Raw genomic sequence first — 19,677 nt, 5'->3', positions numbered from 1 at the left:
GGAGAGAAGCACAGCAGGAAGCGTCGGTCTCAACATTTCAGAAAAGGACAAATTTGAGAGGTGTGAGAGTGATTTAAATGTACACTTTTTGAATTGTCCGTACAAGTGAGAAAAAACAACATGGCTATGTACAAGAATAATAGTTGTCATGTGTTGGCATGCATGCTTGCGAGAGGGTGGCCATAACAAAGAACTCCAAAACCCCTCTCCTTCTAGACAGCATTAGTATAGACCGTTCCTTAGAATCCCAGAACTTCGAAGGTTATCAAAATATGCAAAACAGTTTGTGACGGAAGGAAATGCGAAACGCTCCAGAAAAGAAGTGACCCAAGAAAAGTAAGATCGAGAGCAAAATGCGAGATGTTGTAGGAAATGCGTTTAGTAGTCATTCATTTGTTCGTCGGAGATCAGGAAGGTGATGACGAAAATGAAAATGGCGTAAGCGACGAGGAACAGAACCTCGAACTCGTGCCAGAAGTGGCTCTTGCCCCAGCGCTGGCTCTTCCAGTACTCCTTGGGGTGAGCGACACCAGTCTTCGGGTCTCTGTCGAGAAGCTCCTCGCGGTCGGGCATGGTGGGTGGGTGGAGAGCGTAGCGAATCGGGATGGCGAAGGCAGTGCAGCAAATCAACCAGAGCATAGGAGGGAAACAGGCGTGTGTTACGAGGTAAATGAGCTTGTCCTGGGCGGTGTCGTTGTCCATGAAAGCACGAACGGTGCTGAGAGTGACGGCAGCAACGACGAACAGGATGTAGAGAAGGTGCTGGTAGGCAGAGCAGTCCCAGAGGATAACCTTAAGACGGCGGAAGACGTGGGCGCGGTGTGCACCGTCGCGCTCCTGGATATCGCCCTTGATGGAGCCGGAGGTGGTGAAAGCCATGGGCTTACCACCGAGCCAGCTGGGGAGAAGGAAGGAGACGAGAACAGTCTTTGCGTGGTAGGGAGCCATCCACAGCATGGAACCACCATCACGAAGAGCCAATCTGTATCCAGAAGGAAGGAAGTTGACGTATTCCTGGAGGCGCATGAGGAAGAAAGAGATGAAGGCGAGGCGAACTTGCCAGCGGAGTTGGTCGTTGTTCGAGTAAGCGACCAGTCGGCCACCAGAAATCAAAACAATTGGAATGGCGAGAATCGAGATAATCAGGAAGATCTTGAAGAAAGCATCGACGGTGAAGACGAAACCGGAGAGACGCTGGTAGAAAGTCATGTCTCTACAGATATCACCCCAGAGACAGAAACGCTGTTGGAAAGCAGACTGGAGCGTACCAAGAGTCCAGCGAGTACGTTGCTTCAAATGACCAGTGTAGGAATCGGGGACAGTACCGAATTGGAGACCCTCGTGAACGTAAGCGGTGCGGAAACCTCTGCCGAGAAGCTTGGAACTAGTGAAAGTGTCCTCAGCAAGAGTACCGGTAGGCCAGCCACCGATGAATTCCAGAGCAGAGCGGCGAATAACGTAACCAGAGCCAGTGCACCATGCGACTCCCAGAGAGTCCTTGATGGGCTCCATGACGTGGACGAAGGGGTCGAGAGACTGAACAAGCATGTCGTTGTCGGGAACGTTGTAGAAGAGCTGGGGAGGGCAGGCGAGAGCGGTCTTAGGGTCACGAATACAGTGAGGAAGCAGAGCACGAAGCCACTCTCTCTCAGGAATCATATCGGCGTCGAGAGCAGCGATGTACTCTCCGGGACCACCGGGCAGCTTGGTAACGAAATCAGTACCACCGATCAAGTTACCAGCCTTAGCGTGATGAGGCTGGCCCTTCACCTTGACACGGGCGAAGTAGTAGGCGTTGGGGTATTGGTAGCTCAAATCTTCCATAGCCTTCTTCAGCTCCGGGTCGGCACCGTCGTCGAGGACGACAACGCGGAAACGATCTTGAGGGTAATCAACGTCGCAGGCAGCGCGGGCGGTATCAATGACAACGTCAACGTCTTCCTTGCAGCAGGTGATGAAAGCGTCGACAGTGGGGACGGCCTCTCCGACAAGTCTGAGCTGAGGACGCTTGCGACCCTTGAATGCGAGCATAGAGTACATTTGGTGGAAAAATGAGGGGACTGAGGTTTAGTCAGATTTTTTGAAAAAAAAGCGTGGGCAGAAAAATAGGACTTACGGGCAACGAGAAATTCGGCGGCAATGAAGAACCAGGCCATTGCATAAACAGTGCCGTTTGTTCTTTGTGCGTCGACAGTGAAATAGATACGGAAAGCGTAGTAGGTGAAGTAACCGCCCATTGCAGCAATGGTGAAAAGAGGAGCCATGTAGTGCAACTTTCTCTTCCAAGGCTTCATGAGAGCGATATCATCGTGCTTTGCAATCTCGCGAACAACGTAGTCGGCATCGGTGTAGACTTGGCCGAAAGAGCTGGTGGTGGAGAATCGGTTGTCAAAGCCGGACTTGGTTTCAGGGGTAGATCCAGTAACGGTCGAAGCATCCTCCTCATCAATGTTGTAAGGCGACTTGTCATCTTCGTACGACTCTCTCTCAGGAATCATGTAGTCGTTTTCAGTGGCCAGGTTAGTCGACGATCCATTGAAATAGGTCGAGTGATTTTTGTCGAGTGTTGGGCGTAGGCGTTGAAGTCCACCAGCCGTCTGGCTGTCAGGACGACCTCCGACCAGGCGAGTAGTGCTAGCAGCAGGAGAAGGTTGGTAGTCGTAGGACGGTCTCCTGCTCATCGACGGTGTTCCATCGAAGGGTGTGCCGTAGGGGCTTGTGGGGTTGACGTGCTCATAGTCGTAGCTACCTTGTTGATGAGCCATGGTGCTGTATGCTGGGAGCTGATGCCCAGACTCCTTTGATGTGTTGTGGAAAAGGTCAGGTTGCTCAGATGTTGGGATGACTGTGGTAACGACTGAATACTTCGAGACAACAGCAGGAGCCGGATGAGGCGTCAGGGGTAGATTGTGTGAAAAATGCAGGAGAAGGTGTCTGCGGGAACACGAGACGAATAAGAACAACCGGCAAACCGATGCTGTTATTGGAAACAAGCAGAAATCCCGTGATACGAAGCGAAGAGGCTCCACAACCTACGTCGATTCCATTGGGGAAAAAGCACAAACTATCTTTGGGTACATATCGACCGGTCTCGTTATCTGCAGGCTTGCAGTAGCGGCTAGTTTAGATTTGACAGCTAGACGATGGGACATGGGGCGGACCGGGCACGGTCAAGCGTGATAAGGTAGAACAAGTTGGAAATTGATTGAGAATGTCTTGGCCTGAACCGTGTAAGGTCGTGTAAATGTTATGGCTGGGGATGCCCTATGTGATCGGTCTTTGCTGCAAAGACGCGCCTGGATTGGTGAGAGCTACACAGATGGCAGGGGGCCGTTGGTTCATTCACGATCAGAGAATAGGAGCTCGACAGTCTACTTCTCAACTGCCAACGAAGAGTTAACGCTCCGGAGACGACCAACCGCAGGGGAAAGGGCATGGTTTGGAAGGCTTTTACAAGCGTGAAGGGCCGATGATGGAAGAAAGAGTGGAGCCCCTGCAGGAACAAAAGCTTAGGGAGGCGGTGCGCACAACAGCGAGCGCCAACCAACGACCAGCGGCCAATGAGGGGGTCGGTGCAAGAGTTCGCGACAGCCAGCAGATTGCTGCCGAGAACACCAGTCCATCTCGACGATCAGGCGTGCTTCGCCTGCGAATAGAAAAAATGTTTCTATTTCGAGAGGCCTCATGGCAGTTGGCTTTTGTGCCTGGATTGACGCCTGTGTGTGGTGGTCTCAGAGCCTTGGATCAGAATAATTCAAGCTCTCGTGTAGACCAAAGTCTTTTCCAATTCTGCCTGCGGGCCGCTGCTCCTCTTCCATCATCGTCCGGTGCTCGGAAAAACGGGCATGTTGCGAGTCGCGATGGCTCGGCAGCTTGTCTACGTCTCTGCGCGCGTTTCGAACCACGCACCAGGCCAAAAGGAGGTACGTCTCCGCTAGCTCTGCCACCTGAGCGTTAGCACGAGGGGGCAAGTCTCACGGTAGCTTACCTCGTCGCATGCAAAACACGCAGCACAGTTCAAAAACAACGCCGCCCCGTTGCTGTTTCGCCCACAGACACAACAAAGCACGAAGCGGCCTAATCCGGGCCGGGTTCGCACACACAGCACAGAAGATGTGCAAATACAAGGTTGGCCGAAGTGATTTTCGGATCAGGAGTCCCGGCGCCAAGATGATGCAGAGCACGCAGCACGCAGCAGCCCCGTGCACAAAAGGCCGTGGTTGAGGGAAAAAAAGGGCTGGTCGTGCTGCGCATGGGGGACAGAGCTGGCATGATTTGAGGGCCGATCTCCCTTTGATTTTCCCTGCCCTTGTCCGTGTTGTTTTGCAGTCTGTTTTTGCTGCACAAGTCGCAGGTTGTGCGAGTTCCCGCCGGCCGCCCCGCCACGCTCGAAACCCAAGAGGCCAATTTCACCCTGACGTGTTGCCAGTTGCCGAGTCGTGTGGCAATGATGGGTAATAACAAATACGGTTGACCAGGACTGTCTTAGTCGTCCAAGGAGGTTTTTCCAAATGAGAGATTCGTATTGGTGCAATCTTAAGTGCTGAGTCAAAAGGGCAATTCGTTGATGGACGTTGGACTCTGGCCCCTACTCGCCCCTGCCAACCAATTGGCAGTGAGTGGCGGCAAATGCGGCTATGCTGCAATTTGGCTTTGGGGAATCATGTTAGATACAGTGCCAGGCCTTTTCCATTTCTCCTTCGCGCCCTTCGGCATCCTTGTGACATACATGCGACAGTAGCCCATTCCGCCAATCCCCTCGTTCAACAAAAACAAAATCAAGGAACAGACACCTATTCTCCACTCGTTTACTCCAGATGTCTTCCTGCAGGGCCCTCCGTATTCTGGGGCAAGGTTTATCTCTGCTCGCCATCCTATCTCCTCTAGCAGTCTCGGCCGCCTCCAAGAATGAGTACAAGACTATGTGCGGCGCGTTCGGCGACTCGTCTGCACTCCAGTACGCGGGCGCCAGCACCGACACTGGCAAATACCTCTACGGCGCGAACCAGTGGGGTTGGGACGCCAGTGGTGCTCAGTGTATGACGGTAAGTTGACGGCACGATATGATCGTGTGACACGAGACTGACCCAGATTGTGCGACAGGTTGGACTGGACGACTCTGACGATGCTGCCTCGTTCAACGTAACATGGTCGTGGACGGAGCGCGATGTTTGGGTATGAGGAGCTCCCACCAGCGCTTGTTTACATCCAGCTTACTGACTCGCGACCAGGTCCACTCGTATCCCAATGTCGGTCTCGAATCCGTCCAGCTGCCCTCCAGATTGGACAACGTCAAGTCCTTCAACGTCAGCGCCGCCTGGGACATGTACCCTTCAGACCAGCCTGACGCCGCCAACAAGACCGAAGCTCTCATGGCCATCGGCACAAAGGCCGACATTGCTCTCGACATGTTCATTGACAGCAACAACATCACCTCGATGAACGCCTCCGCCGCCGCTTTCGAAGTCATGGTCTGGTCGGCCATCTGGGGTGGTGTCGCTCCCATTGGATACCAGACCTTCAACGCAGAGGCGCCCAAGTACACCCTCAACGGAGTCGAATACTCTCTGTACTCTGGCTTCAACCAGCAGTACCAGAAGCAGGCCGTCTACTCTTGGGTCCCCTCTGAGAACCAGCAAGGCATCCAGGCCGATCTGTGGGAGCTCGTCACCTACCTCATTCCCCGCAGCAACATCACCTCCGACATGTACATTGGTCTTATCCAATTCGGTACCGAGACTGTCCACGCCACCTCGAACGTCACCTTTGAGATGCAAAAGGCCCAGATGGATCTCGCTGTTGTCAGCCAGAAGCCCACAACCACAAAGGGATCTCCTCCCGCCACCGCCGGTGCATCAAAGGGTGGTGCATTCCACGTCGCGCCAACCAACTTTGCTCTCCCCGCAGCTGCCATGGGCCTCGCGGCTGCTGTCCTTCTCTAATCTCTGATTTTTGCTTTCGCCCAACATCACTCGCTCTACTTCACTTCTCTTCACTTCTTCGCACATTTTTTACAGCTTCTTTGCACTCGTTCACGGCCCTTTTACTATAACTTTTTATCCCTTGATGTTTACGATCACTCCCTTTCTTTGTGCATATCTAGGTTCACGGCTTGTATGACGGAAAACTAGGACAATTCGGCCACGGCTTCAGCTCGAATAGCGGGCGTCTTGAATAGGGGGCAATGTTTAATAGATTGCCATCAGAATCACCACATACCGCTTCAAAATACAAAACGCTTTCTTCGTGTCATTCATTTATCTCTAGCACCTCTTGTGTACATGGCACTTTCTGTGGACACCTCATTTTACCTTATGCAGCTGTCTCGTGTACTTCATCAAAACAATGTGGAGTTTAGCGTAACCCTCATCGGCTAGCCTGGCCCGGAAATGACGGACTGTCAGCCAATCGTGGAAAATATTCAGGTCCCAACCCTCGTGCATGCTCGAACCTTAGCTCGTCATCATCTACTTTTCAATCCCCAATGCATCACTTCTTTTCGAATCGCATGTGTCTGTTGGGGGAAGAATTTTCATCACTGCAATTCAGCAAGCTTCCCAATCTAGCTTGTGTCTACGTCTTTGATTCTCCGATTTTTATCATTTGGAATATATGGCGCAAGCAGAGGCAAAGAATCGAAAAAATTGCCCCGCGGGACTAGAAGGCTTCGAAGCTTGAGGAAATCGGTGGACGATCCTCGGCGATCGTGTGCTTTGACCATGCTGAGTCGCATCTCGAGGCCTTGACCGCCTCTCGAAATAGGACGGCAATCCCTCGTGACCATTCACCTACTCGATACAAGCTCGCGGCCGCCAAAGACAGCGCAGCTCGACCTGAAACACTCTGAAATTATCCCCAAGGAGTCTTGCTCGTAAAGGACAGCAGGCCATCAATCTCTCGAAACACCCAAGACAGCCTAAGAATCGACGATATTGCGATGGACGCAGATGATTGTGTTGAACAACAACGAATAACGTTAGTGGATCTCTTGAGCAATACTCTCATCTTGCGACAGACGGCTCCCTACCTTCCGGCCGGAAGTGTTCTCGCACTGTCAGCTTCAGCACGGGCACTTCGGCACATCCTCTTCGAATCGCCAGAGACGTTTCGCTATCTGAATCTGACATTGGTTAAATCGGCCACGCTCGACGCTGGCCCTATCGACAGTGGTGGTAAGTTATCGTCTACCTATCTCATTATCCACAATCTCCCTACTGGCCAAAGCCTTGTATTGTGTATAGGGGCTTCAATTCCATGAAGAAACTGCAATATTGCTTTCCCGTTGCACTCCTATTTCCTCTTCTACAACGATGTTTCACTCGAAGAAATGAATCAACGCAACGCTCGAAACTTTGCCAGGTATAGGAGTGCCCATTGAGATTGACCCGTTATACTCATCAATCGAGTTCTTGATGGACATGACCTATGCTCGGTCAAGTTTGTGCCATGCCATGGCTATGCTGAATAGGACAATTATTATGAACACCGCGTCATCAGGCTAACACTGATCCACGTGGCACGTTGCGCTATACACGCTGACACGTCGCAAGGCATCTCATGGCGTTCCGAGCGCATGGACGAGTCCCTGACAGAGGACGACTTCTTCTCAGGGCCATTGCGAGGCATCTTCTCGAAGCTTGAACGTCATCAACTGATCCGAAATGTCAAAACACTGATACTGGACGGCCTCAGTGTACCGGCGGAGCTTGTTCGGGAGGTTGTTGTAGAGGACCGATTCAACATCAGGATTCTCAGCATTCGAGATGTCACCAACATGAACCAAAGAGGCCTCCAGTCAGTCCTTCGCTACCTTGTAAGGCCATCTGCCTCAAAGCCGCCAAAGTTGAAGGGCCTGTATCTCTTTCGTCATAAGGACGCTCCAACAGCACCATCGCGTAAAGCTCCAACGATGCCTTCGGGCCGCGTATCAGCTGGCGTCATGTCTTCACAAGGTGCTCAGATCGGTGCTGAGTGGAATTCTAGATCCGAGGTAGCGCTGTCCGAATCGCTCGGTCGCAACCAGCCACTAGATGACTGGTGGAAAACCAAAGGCAGCATCTGGAGTACCGATGGCAAAGACAACAAGCGCGCCCCTTCATCTGACTGGGCTGATGTGGTGCTCGCATGTCAAGGTATCATAGCCTTTGACGCAGTTCTTTGTCGCGGCCCTAGGCATGATCCCAGCAAGACGACATCGGACCAGTTGTTGCGACCTGCTGTTGCGAATATTGCGCTCGGTGCGAGAGGATGTGAACAATGTGGTTCCTGCCCCGAACAGCCAGCGGCATTTGACCGGGACCCAGACTTCAACTTTCCACTGTTAGCCCCTCCGCCGCTGCATGCTAGTACTGTGCGGTCTGCTCAGGTACCCATCATAATTGATGCCACTGTTCCGCCGTTGATACTACGATGCGTAGATTGTTTGCACGGGCGTTGGTGTGAGAAATGTAACAAGTGGTGGTGCGAAGACTGCTACCAAGAGCCAGTATCACGAGCAAAGCGGCAACACCCTAGTTCACCAGAGGACGGCTTACAACAAGATAGTGGTTGGTCATTGGAAGCCTTGAGCGCAAGCACTGGACCTGCATTAAAGGTATATTCCAATCTTTGTGTCGAGTCCTGCCTCGTCGAAGAGATGTTACCTGTTGCAGATGGCATGTGGGGATGATGTCTAGAGACATTACACCGAGACCGGGTCTGCCAGGTCGAAATACTACATGGTACGATATGTGCATCAAGCGGTGCATTGCGTATCAAGCTTGTAGCTGGTAGGCTCTCAGTGTCAATCTCACGAAAGTGTAAGCATCATGCCTCTTGATGGCTACATGGACATGCAGGATGAAGCTGGTGCTCGGTCTCGGTGTAGCTCTGCGTCTCACTTGCGCCATGTCTCAGCCAGATATCTCTAACACAGCTAATTCATCCATAGGGCGTCCATCGAGATTGCTTTGAGTGTGGCAGAACATGCGGGGAATGTAAAGAAACGTGTATACGACGATGTCAAGAGTGTAGGGATGAGTACTGTCTCGAGCACAACGAAGGATCGTCGGCAACCTTGGTACGCTTACCAATGTGATAGTGATTGATACCCTCTGCTAATGATGACACGCAGTGCGATTGGTGTAGGTTGGGTGGTCGTCGCACCCGCGAGCTCTACTAGAGATCGACTTTGCGGCACTCTTCTAATATCCTAAGCATCATGTTCACTCTACTAGCGATTTCATACCACGACCCGACCCCAGACTCTGATTCACTATTTTTATCATTGTGGCTTGGTCACGAGGGACTTCGAGAAGACGACCAGACAGATGATCATACCGTACCTTGCGATCTAAGTCCAAGACGGTCCAGTCCAACCACACCTTATCGTCATCACCATATTCAATACCATGATTGCACAAGACTCTTGGCTGTCTATACCCTCTCACTTGCGTCCTGTAATGTGTGAGGCGTTGTAGAGGCCCGGGCTCAGGAGAACATGCAATACAATATCGTAGATGCGGGATGAACGACTGATCAGTGACACAATCTTGACATTCAGCCTGTGATCTAGCATTTCGACCATGTCTCCTAACCCCCTATAACCTTGATTGAAGACATTATTGACTCCCTGTCGTTGTCAGCAACCAAGACCAGGAGCAACGGCTTCTACCGCCATACGTTTGCGGCGCGAGCGTGATCTGGTCGATCCGTCTCGGAAGCGCGTTTTTACGCTCAACCGTCCAAACCCGTCAACAACGTGCTGCGCCCACCGAGACCGCAACGGCCAACCCTCGTATTCCCTCCATGAGACTTTTCCAACCTTCATCTTTTCGCATTATTGTGCAAGACATGATTCGGTCTGGAAGCTCGCCGCGCTTACATCAGATCTTGAAAGCCACGCAAGCCGATGCTTGTTGCGCAAGCTTGGCAGCGTAGAGAGTCCGTCGAACCACGACAACATATCTACGGCACGTACAGCACAGTGGTCGTCGGTGTCCACGGACTATGTCCAATACCAAGATCGATTTTCGTTGCGCCGAATCACTAGACTCTTGGGTTTGCGAATGCAACTCATCATCGCGTTGACGCATCCAAAGGTCATGGCTTGACATTACTCGGCGGGTCTCTGCCTGCCATCTCCATCTCTCAACGGATGCGCAAGCACAGCGTCTGCATACGACGGTCGTGCAGTGATGTTGCGACTGAAAGGCAAGACATGATCTGTACCTTACTCGTGGTCTAGGTTGGGTCTATCTCAGTGCATCTTTACTTGCAATGTTACGAAAACAAGAGTCCATGACATGCATATACTGTGATGCCAATATAGTTTCTTGAACTCATGTCACTCCCCAATATGGCTCCACAGTCAATGCTGCAATTACGCATCCAGCAACGAGGTCACAGCCGCCTTTGCTGACCAAACACCAACCGCGACTTCCCCAGATTCGCATTCGAGTGGAGACAGCAGTATAGAGCGGAGCGAGCGGAGCAACCAGAGAAAAACCTGGACAGACATGTCAACATCCGTCGCTTCCGGTAACCACGTACCACAAAGCAATCGCGAGATTATTCCCATCGCGCTTCGAGAGACAATGCTCAGCCATCTTTCGAATTGATTTCTGTTGGACGCCTCTTTCCTGTCTTTTGCGATGGTTAGCCAATATTGATGATTGAAGTCTGAGCAAAGTTTTTTTCCTACCTTGCCCTGCCGCAGCTGCCGTCATTCCGCCTGGCGGCTCGCTAGGTGCCGTCTGTGACCGAATTGAAGATGATGAAGCCGGCCCGGTGGGATCTCATTCTTGGTAAGGTGTCAGACGACCAGCCGTGGTGACTTCTTGTCTCTTTGTGTATGCATTGGTGGTGCACAACAGAAAAAGTGATTGAGGAGTGGTGTCTCATTAGTGTAGGCCAGCTCTTTCACTGACCCAATCTCTGTTCAACTCTTCTTGTGTGACGGTCAAGGCAAGTCGCTTCGTCTCGCGTGCTGTGCAGAGATCTGTAGGTCGCATTGAACAGTTCGAGTGCCACCACGGGACAAAAAAGATCCTCTGGCATGAAAGAGCAAGAAGAACCAGAAAGAGTCTCCAATAAATTCATGAATCACGACGCGGTCGCGCCTGTCTGGTTGTCTTGGATGACCTCGACTTTATTGTTGTCTACCTGCTCTTCTATCTCTTGTGTCTGGTTGATACTGTAGCTTCCAGTAAGTCTGAGCATTGCTCCTTCCCATCTCCCTACGTTGCTCGCAATTCCCTCTCACTTCTCCACTCTTGATCTCTGTTTTGTACTTGTCGCTCTTTCTTATTCTCTTCTACTCGTCGCCCTTTTCCCATGCTCGTGCCTCGGACGATCATTTACTGTTCCATCTCAGCCTATACTCCATTGCTCCTTCCGTATGCACTTAAACGTGGACTTGCTACGTCTTCCCTTACTGTCTGATCAGATTTCCTTGGCTGTCTTGTCCCTCGTTTCCTCCTGCACCTTCCTTGAGGTATGTATCCAAATGGTCTTGAATAAAGGGTCATTCCTGGCGCATCTATTAGCTGCATTGTTCCTTCACTCCTGCAATATCACTCATGTCTGACTCTGTTGTCTGAACATCTGGTATTCTAACAAGCCACACTTACCCTGGCTGTCCGAACTTTTGACATTTTGGCAATGTTTGAGTCGCGGATCCCTAGTCAGAATGTGACAGGGTGACTACCACAACACACGTCCTGGAGACATATCCTTTTACGGCGAGGTCAAAGGCATACAATCTGCTCCCTCGTTCCTATCGGAGGCTTGGAAGACTGTAGTTGTACTATTTATGTGGTCTTCAGAGGCTTGGACTGGATGTTTGCTTCTTATAGTGAGTTTCTATCTGAAAGACTGACGGGAGGTGATTGACCAGATAAAGTGCAGAACGTGTCGAGGTTCAACGACACAGTGTTACGAAAAGTAAGCGGTACTACCTTCAATATGACCAGATCATACATCAGACGCATGGTCTGGACTAGGGAATGCTGCATGTAAAGAAGAAAGGTCAAGTTGAGGATGAAGATGCGAAAGTTGAGTATTGAGAACAGGGTTACCTCGTTCAGCGCCCCTATCATGCAAACGAAACAGAATGAAGTAAGATGACGAAAAAGATAGTGACAAAGAGATGCGGTCAATCCTCAAGCCAGGAGCCATCGGCAGGGCAATTGATCTCGGACTCGTAATGTAGTCAGCAATGCAGTCGGTGATGAATAGTGGTCTCTCCATCTTGCCAATCGAATTTCTGCACGATGACAGGCTCTGCATACAGAACGATCGACGGAGAATAGCGGTGGCTGCTCAAGGAAAGAATAGATGCATGTGTTGTATATGAACAAAATGCGATATCGTACAGTATTTACAAGCCGCTAGGCAATGTATACCTACAGTCCTACCCAGTATTTACAGATCCAAAACACCTTCCAAACGCCATGTGTTCGCTCATTAACAAACCCGCCAGGTATCGAAACATAGAATCCATTCCATCAGTGGACTCGGTCTTCCTCGTTCTACTCTTGTGCTTTGTCTTTCAGACCATCATTGAGGTCATCGTCAAGATCGTTGTCGAGACGATTCTCGAGGTCATCTGCTTCGGTGTCGTGATATCTCTCGACAACAAGGAAAAGCTCAGGATGATCGGCAAGTTCGGGCAGATTTTTCAACTCATTCCGTATATGATGATTTGGCAATCCAAGTTTTGTCATCATCCTCCATGACCATTCAACCTCGTTCCGTATGGATGCATATGAACCATCTACTTCCTGGAGGGCTCTATGCAGGATCAACCTGATGGTCGCAAGATCTGGACCAGACCCAAGATAGACGTCGATGGAGGCTTGTTTGTCGTTGGGACCGTGGATGTGAATCCGATGGTCAGCATGACTGTGTCCAGAGAAGTCAGAGGTCACGATTGGAGTGCCTGCACGACGCGCAGCCATACGAGGCACACCACCTCTAACGCCCTGATTGTTGGACATACTCGATGGGTGGGTCTCGAGCGATTGCGGCCAGAACTTGCCGAGGTACTCCTTGCCCACAGCGGAACCATAGGTCTCAACAACACCACTTAGAATCTTATTGAATGCCCTGGCTTTGAATCTGAATTCACCCCGGCCAGCCATCTTAGGGTAGACCTTCCAAGCGTATTTGTTCCAGTCGTCGTTGACAAGTGCGAGTAAACGCCAGATTCGGGTCCCAAGTTCGAAAGTTTTTGTGAAATTGAGCGTCCTGTACCCTGAGGCATTACCGGTCGATTGGAAGCTGGACATCTTTCTAAATGTCTTTGCAGAGGCAGACTTCTCGAGAGCAGGAAGATCTCCAGGAGACGCACTCGCCTCGCGCAGGATCATACTAGCCATCGTCGCCGTGGTGTTCATGTTGATGCTATAGCCAGGCAATTTAGCGAAGCCTTCTAGCGCTCTATCGACGAAGGGCCAATTTTCTGCCTCAATTTGCTGGTCTATAAGGACATTGAGGACTTCTTTTGGAAGATCTGCTTGCGATGCTTGTTTCTGGTCCTTGAAAACTTGTCGCATGAGAGCCTCGTCAGCAAGAAGGGCAGCAAGTCTGACCAGAGATGGACCCATGACAGGGTCAGCATAAAGTCCTTTGTGGATGATTGGGCCATCCAAGTCTCCAGAATATACAAGCCATGACCCTAATTCGAGAGCATTGGAGTCAACAACAAGATTGAGGAGATCGGCCAGAAGAGGGACCGGTATCTGCGGGAAGAAACTTGGATAGTGGATACCGCCATAGCGGCCCTGGAACCCGAACTCAGAAGTGTCGTCATGATCACTTTGCACCACAGCATCTTGTTGCTTTGTGAAGAACTCGTGTATTGACCTTTCCTTATTGGTGTCGGTTATCTCCTGCAACTGTCGGACCACGCTCATCGCACCGCTGAGGCTTCCAAGTTTGATATGCGCTCTGAGGAGACGGTGATGGTAACCAATACTAGCCGCAGAACCATCCAAGACATAGGCCGGAGTAGGTTGCCAGAGTTGATCGCGAGTTGGAGCATTGACGGTAGAAATGTCATCGCCGAACAAGGAGGATATTGAGTTGACCTTGCTCGCTAAGTCTGGGTCCTTCTCAAAGTCGACACCCTTTGACTCGAAGAAGCGGAGAATGATGGCATCCCAGGAAGTATAACCCAGGCTCATGTTGTTCCGGTTGAACAGCATCTTCATGCGTGACAAGAAACGAGCTGGATTCTCGGGGATCATGCCTCTCGAACCAACGCCAGCGTTTACATGGGATACAGAGGCATCAATGAATGAAGATATGACTTCTGCGCTGACCGTTCTGTGCACCCTTTTCTGGTTAACAATTCGATCGGGATCTGCAATGCCGGTGTTGAAGATGTATTTGACTTCGTCCCAGTTGATAGATTTCTCTTGACCAGATTTGACAATGGGATTGGCCAGCTCTCTCCACGACAAGACAGACCACTCTCGACTGTTTGCCATTTGCATGAGAATCTTTACACCCTGTTTGTAAAAACGACCGTACAGACAAGCCCACAAGACTAGTTCGAGCCAAACCTCATGACCAAGACCAGTGACGTGGACTTTGTACATGGAACCAGGTATTTCGGGTCTCGAGGAGTCGTATGCGCCACCTCTTTCCTTTGCCTCCTCGACGATATTTGTCTCGTGAGCTCTCCAGGCAGCGTCTGTCAACGACGTGATGATCTGGTTGGAAAGAAGATGTAGAGTTGGAGGTTGGCACAAGGAGATTGGATCGTCGGGCGGTTGGTACGAGTAGATGGAAGCTGGCATTGCACCGGTGTGATGCAGCATGGCGATGATTTCGAGAATCTCTGGCTTGATGGCTTGATTGGCATGGTCTTTGTTGGCGCGGCTAGCATCACTCAGGATCATCTTGGCCAAACTCTGCCAAATCAAACCAATTGTCTCATGGCGCAGAGTGCGAGGGAGTGGATTATGGTGCGGATGCAATTCTTGGGTGAGGTGGTCCAAGGATGCCGGTGGAGGCAGATGGTCTGGGGGTTTGTATGGCGATGGTTCGAGACGAACGGAAAGTTGTTCTGTGTACGCAGACAAGGAAAGAGGATGCTGCAGACACGTGTTCCAGACATTGGTGTCGCGAGGAGGAGGCGGATCGGGCTGGAAGTCGTGAGAAATGGCCATCGAGGCCAGCCATACAGCAGCCTTCGGGCGATTCTTTTTATTAGCCAAGTAGTTCAACAGATCGTGCTTGTACGTGTAGGTCGAAACGTGAAGGATACAGCTAATGTCCTTGGCCGAATAAGCCTCTTCGGTGACAAGACTGGCTTTGGGACTGCGCAGACGGGCAGGCAGAGCGGCTTCTATGGTGGGCATCCATGCCTCTTGGAGGTGGGAAGCATCTCGGGCAGGGAGTTTAGACCGGTCAATATACCAGTCAATATACGTGTCGCCGTGCTTGCGCTGCGCTTCGGTCCGTTTGCTTGAAGGCTGTCGCGGCGAGCCTGTCAACCTGCTGTCGAGTGTGTCGAAGCTCTCGTTGTCGGCGCCGACAAGACGATCAAAGGCCTCCTCTGCTGACGCTGGCTGTGCATCTTGTCCGAGAGGTGGACTATGCCGGGCGTATCGGCGGTAGGGTATGCGATGCAGGAATGGTGGTGGGGCAAATGTCCTCAGACCTGCTATCCGGGCGCAGCATCTTTGCATTGGTTTGCTCCGAGCATTCTATGCTGATGATAGAATGGGAGACCGCGTCTGAAGAATTATATCAATTGCCTCTTGCCTGTCCTGAGTCTTGATGTCGTACATTTTTCTGGCGAGCCAAAATTGCTCCGACTCGCCGACTTTCCCCTTTCCAGCCTGCCAAACTTTGTCACGTCCCATCTCCTTCTTGAGCACTTGACTTGTCGGAAGGCACAGTGATTTTCTGGACTCGATAGACACTCCCAGGGAGTCAACAAAACTCGACGAGATTCTGTATCTCCATGGACAGAGCCGTGATTGTGAATAATATTGTGCCTTGAATCAGTCAACTACGCGTGACAAACTTCCATGGGCAGACCCTTTGGCCTTGGCCTCTATGTCTACGTCATGCGAGAGAGCTGAACGCGTCTCTCGCGTTTCGACCAACCTGGCTGGCTGCCTTCACTGCGCACTGTTTCCATATCTGCCTTGTGCGACAGCAATTTGTTTCCCAGCGCTCATTGTCAACCTCGTTGTCTGTTTGCCGATTTCCCTCTCCTTTGCGCTACTTTTTCCATCACAATGCCTTATCGTCTCGGTATGTTGTTGCAACGAATGATATAGCGCCGCACTGATACTGATCATTTTCGCAGAAATCAGCCCCAACAACCGCGCCGGTTGCAAGGGCACCGGGTGCAAGGACACCAAGATTACGAAGGGCGAGCTTCGCCAGGCTACTCAAATCACCATCCATGAGCATCAGAGTTGGGCCTATCGTCACTGGTGAGTCTATCGCCTCCTCTACTGCGAGTAGCTTACTGACATGCTCAGGGGTTGTGTTACTCCAAAGCAACTCCAGAACATGAAGGCCGAATGCGCCATGGACATGGACTACGTCGACGGCTACGACGAACTTCCTCAGGACATCCAGGAAAAGGTCTACCGCGCTCTTGACCAAGGCCACGTCGACATGGCAGACTGGAAGGGTGATCCAGAGTACAATGTGCCTGGAATGAGCGGCGCTGGTCCCAGAAAGTCAAAGAAGAAGAAGGACGAAGAAGTAAGCATGCTTGCCGCCCTAGCTTCGATCATTCAGCTAACGACTCGATAGGCTGCTGCCGCTGCTGAAGCCGAAGCCGCAGGTGAGAACCCTCCAACCTCCTCTGCCCCCGAGCCCGCTCCCAAGAAGCGCAGTCGCAAGAAGGCCGACGTCGACGATGAAGAAGCTGAGGCTCCACCACCTAAGAAGGCAAGAGGCAAGAAGGCTGCGAAGGCCGAGGATGCCGACATCGACACTGAAGAGCCTGAGGTGAAGCCCGCTCAGAAGAAGGGCGCCAAGTCCAAGAAGGCCGTCGAGACCGTCAAGGCAGAGGAGACTTCCGAAGTCGACGACACCATGAAGCCTAGAAGAGAAACTACTAAGGGCAGAAAAGTGCCCAAGCAAGAGCAGACTTCAGATGTTGACGAGGCTCCCAAGAAGACTGCTGCCAAGAGCAAGAAGGCGGTCAAGACTGAGGAGGACGTCCCTAAGGAGGCTACCAGAAAATCATCCAGAGCAAAGAAGGCTGTCCCTGTCGCTGAACCCGAATCCTCCGAGACCGAGCCTGCTCCCCAGAAGAAGAAGAAGGCCACTGCCAAACCTCGCAAGACAGCCAAGTCCAAGGAGGTTGTCAAGTCCGAGGACGAGGAAGACGAATTTCACGAGTCTGCTGAGCCCGCTGCTGAGCCTGTCGAGGAGTTCGCCGAAGAGTCCGAGGCAGCTGTGGAAGAAGAGGATAAGCCCGCTCCCAAGAAGAAGCGTGGTGGTGGCTCCAAGAAGAAGGCATAAGCTCGTCTAGCTGACGTGATTCTCTGTTTCCGCCTGGTACACCAACACGCGCTGTTTACTTGCACAGTCTGTTTACATGTTTATGCTGGCACGTTCTATACCCTTCATGAGCGCGCGTTCGTCTTTAGTGTTATTCTAGTTTAACGACTAATGAGCTTCTTTCCCAAGTCGCCTCACTTCTGCCTCTCCTTGTGAAATCTGCCGCATTTGGACCTATCCCACGTCACAGTCCTCGGTAAACTCGCAGCAATGTCGTCGAGATGCGTCGTTTCGTGGACTCCCTGCTCCGAGTCCATTGATTTAAGATATGACTGTGCCTTGCTACAGCTTGGTAGGGCTCTACTGTAGTTATGCACGAGTGATAGCACGACTATTGATCGAAGCGGTATTCAGAGCATCTGTCAAGCGGTAGATTCGCTGACGTCAAGACGATCGTGGGTTGGACAGAAGAGTACCTACACCAATCGACTTTCCTTCTTGACAATCACCACAACAACCACGATCAAGACTCCACACGTTTACATGTACAAACGAGGTCATATGCAGGAGGCTGAAAAATAACATCATCTGTGGAGAAGATCTGGATAGAGATCTGTAGATCTGCCCGATGCAAGGTACGCCAGATCTGACGCCATACCCGATCAGGGACATCTATTGGAAAATGACGACGGGACTTCCTTTGCTTTGACACCTTTGACGTATTTTCCCGCCCAAACCTTGCTCTCCAGCCTCATCAATCGCGCTGCCGACACGAACAGTCGCGTGTTCGTCACTGTGGTTGCTGTTGGCGACAGAGACAGGGGCAAAGTCAATTATCCGGTAAGCCTCTCGATCGAACAACGATGGAACGATCTCGAGGGCTGAAATGCTTTGCCTTGTCGTCACCAGGGGTCCATTCACGATACACTTGCCCATTTTGGACACTTCATTGATGTCAGTATATTGCTGGCTCTGAACACGTCTTGCGAAACGCGAAGATGACGGGTGTGACGTGCCTGTCAATGTCGCTAATTGACAAACAAACGACGATGAGGTAGTGTCATCGCTGCAAGTCAGTGCTGCTGCTGTTGACACGTCAAGAAGGTATAAGTATCGTGCTCTGCTTGCTGCTTTTGTACCTCATCTCATCATTCCATTCTCATCACATCTTCTCTACTGCCACCACATCAAACAACACTTTCTACAAACCCACCAAACACACACAATCAATATGTCTGCCGAGTACACTCCCGAGACCTCCACTGGCGTCGCCAGCGACAACGACTACGCCAGCCGTACTGGTCAGAACGAGATCCCCGTCCAGAAGGACGAGGCTGCCATCGAGGACCCCATTGACCCTGACACTGCCGACTCCGACAAGGTTCTTGGTAAGTGATGCACTTCACCCAACTCCCCTTAATATAATCTAACACGTTCCCAGAGCAAGATGAGAAGGCTGCCATGAACGAGGACAACATCCTTGACGAGCGCACCCGTGGTGCTGCTAAGCCCAAGGGTACTTATACCGAGCCCGGAGATGATGAGGGTCTTCCTGGACCTGAGGACGGCACCTCTGCTGTTGCCCAGTAAATGCTTCTCAAAGTCATTATACCCTCTCTCGACTTTGATGGCGTATGAATAGCGATGGATAAGCGATGTACTATTAGTTAATCACCTTTATGAATTGATGTCACGTTATCAACCTTGTGCTTGATTTTCTTTTCTCTTGTGACCCTGTGTGTGCACCAATTCAAACAAAGCTTCGATAAGATTAAGTAAGTTGTCCTGTCCAGTTTGAAAGTCGCGCTGCAACACTTTAATCATTTTCCTTGTAAGGTTGTTCGTGAAGATCGTATCGCATGTCCTAGGCTTGCTTCAGGGAGCAGTGAATTATGTATCGTGAGTAGAAGCCTCGATATGATGCCGTTGGCTTGCAGAGCCCTCGAGCAGAGTGTATTTAGATGAACTTGGAACGATTGGCCTCAGGTCTGTAGATCAATACCTTCTTGAGTTGTATCACAAGTGTTTCTGGACCGATCGTGGTCACTGTGGTTGTCCGTGAAGCTTGCCGTTCAAATCAACAACAATGTTGTATCTGGGGACGACATCGCGCATAGTCATCGGGTGGCACCGATAATATCCTTGGGCGTGATAGAAGCATGGTGGGATCTCTATTAGTAGATTTGATGCGGAACTGGAGCACGAATAGAGAGATGA

At 51.2% G+C, this 19,677-nt stretch overlaps 6 protein-coding genes across 6 annotated transcripts; 4 read left to right on the top strand and 2 right to left on the bottom strand.

Moving 5' to 3' along the window:
* Positions 1-378: 378 nt before the first annotated feature.
* Positions 379-2,498, bottom strand: AUEXF2481DRAFT_68165 (glycosyltransferase family 2 protein; the record flags this gene model as incomplete). Its single annotated transcript, XM_013485962.1, has 2 exons — positions 379-2,060; positions 2,117-2,498. 2 exons carry the CDS (start codon positions 2,496-2,498, stop codon positions 379-381), a joined length of 2,064 nt encoding a protein of 687 aa, XP_013341416.1.
* Positions 2,499-4,817: 2,319 nt separating this feature from the next.
* AUEXF2481DRAFT_31842 (glycoside hydrolase family 12 protein) lies at positions 4,818-5,942 on the top strand (the record flags this gene model as incomplete). The annotated part of the gene is made up of 3 exons (XM_013485884.1): positions 4,818-5,045; positions 5,104-5,175; positions 5,232-5,942. The coding sequence occupies 3 exons, from the start codon at positions 4,818-4,820 to the stop codon at positions 5,940-5,942; spliced, it is 1,011 nt and encodes a 336-aa protein (XP_013341338.1).
* Positions 5,943-6,752: 810 nt separating this feature from the next.
* AUEXF2481DRAFT_368351 (uncharacterized protein) lies at positions 6,753-8,972 on the top strand. Its single transcript, XM_013486023.1, has 3 exons — positions 6,753-7,172; positions 7,551-8,798; positions 8,930-8,972. The coding sequence occupies exons 1-2, from the start codon at positions 6,938-6,940 to the stop codon at positions 8,666-8,668; spliced, it is 1,353 nt and encodes a 450-aa protein (XP_013341477.1). The 5' UTR covers positions 6,753-6,937; the 3' UTR covers positions 8,669-8,798; positions 8,930-8,972.
* Positions 8,973-12,509: 3,537 nt separating this feature from the next.
* AUEXF2481DRAFT_31840 (uncharacterized protein) lies at positions 12,510-15,677 on the bottom strand (the record flags this gene model as incomplete). The annotated part of the gene is made up of 1 exon (XM_013485883.1): positions 12,510-15,677. The coding sequence occupies one exon, from the start codon at positions 15,675-15,677 to the stop codon at positions 12,510-12,512; it is 3,168 nt and encodes a 1,055-aa protein (XP_013341337.1).
* A 425-nt stretch (positions 15,678-16,102) lies between these two features.
* AUEXF2481DRAFT_42680 (uncharacterized protein) lies at positions 16,103-17,826 on the top strand. The gene is made up of 4 exons (XM_013485933.1): positions 16,103-16,251; positions 16,307-16,436; positions 16,485-16,713; positions 16,765-17,826. Exons 1-4 carry the CDS (start codon positions 16,236-16,238, stop codon positions 17,479-17,481), a joined length of 1,092 nt encoding a protein of 363 aa, XP_013341387.1. The 5' UTR covers positions 16,103-16,235; the 3' UTR covers positions 17,482-17,826.
* Positions 17,827-18,462: 636 nt separating this feature from the next.
* On the top strand, positions 18,463-19,168 carry AUEXF2481DRAFT_42679 (uncharacterized protein). The gene is made up of 2 exons (XM_013485932.1): positions 18,463-18,848; positions 18,902-19,168. The coding sequence occupies exons 1-2, from the start codon at positions 18,692-18,694 to the stop codon at positions 19,048-19,050; spliced, it is 306 nt and encodes a 101-aa protein (XP_013341386.1). The 5' UTR covers positions 18,463-18,691; the 3' UTR covers positions 19,051-19,168.
* Positions 19,169-19,677: the final 509 nt, after the last annotated feature.

Source organism: Aureobasidium subglaciale (genome assembly GCF_000721755.1).
Source record: "Aureobasidium subglaciale EXF-2481 unplaced genomic scaffold scaffold_19, whole genome shotgun sequence".
In the NCBI taxonomy this organism is placed as follows: Eukaryota; Fungi; Ascomycota; class Dothideomycetes; order Dothideales; family Saccotheciaceae; genus Aureobasidium; species Aureobasidium subglaciale.
The sequence above is the reverse complement of the archived record's forward strand: the minus strand, read 5'-3'. Positions and strand labels throughout refer to the sequence as shown.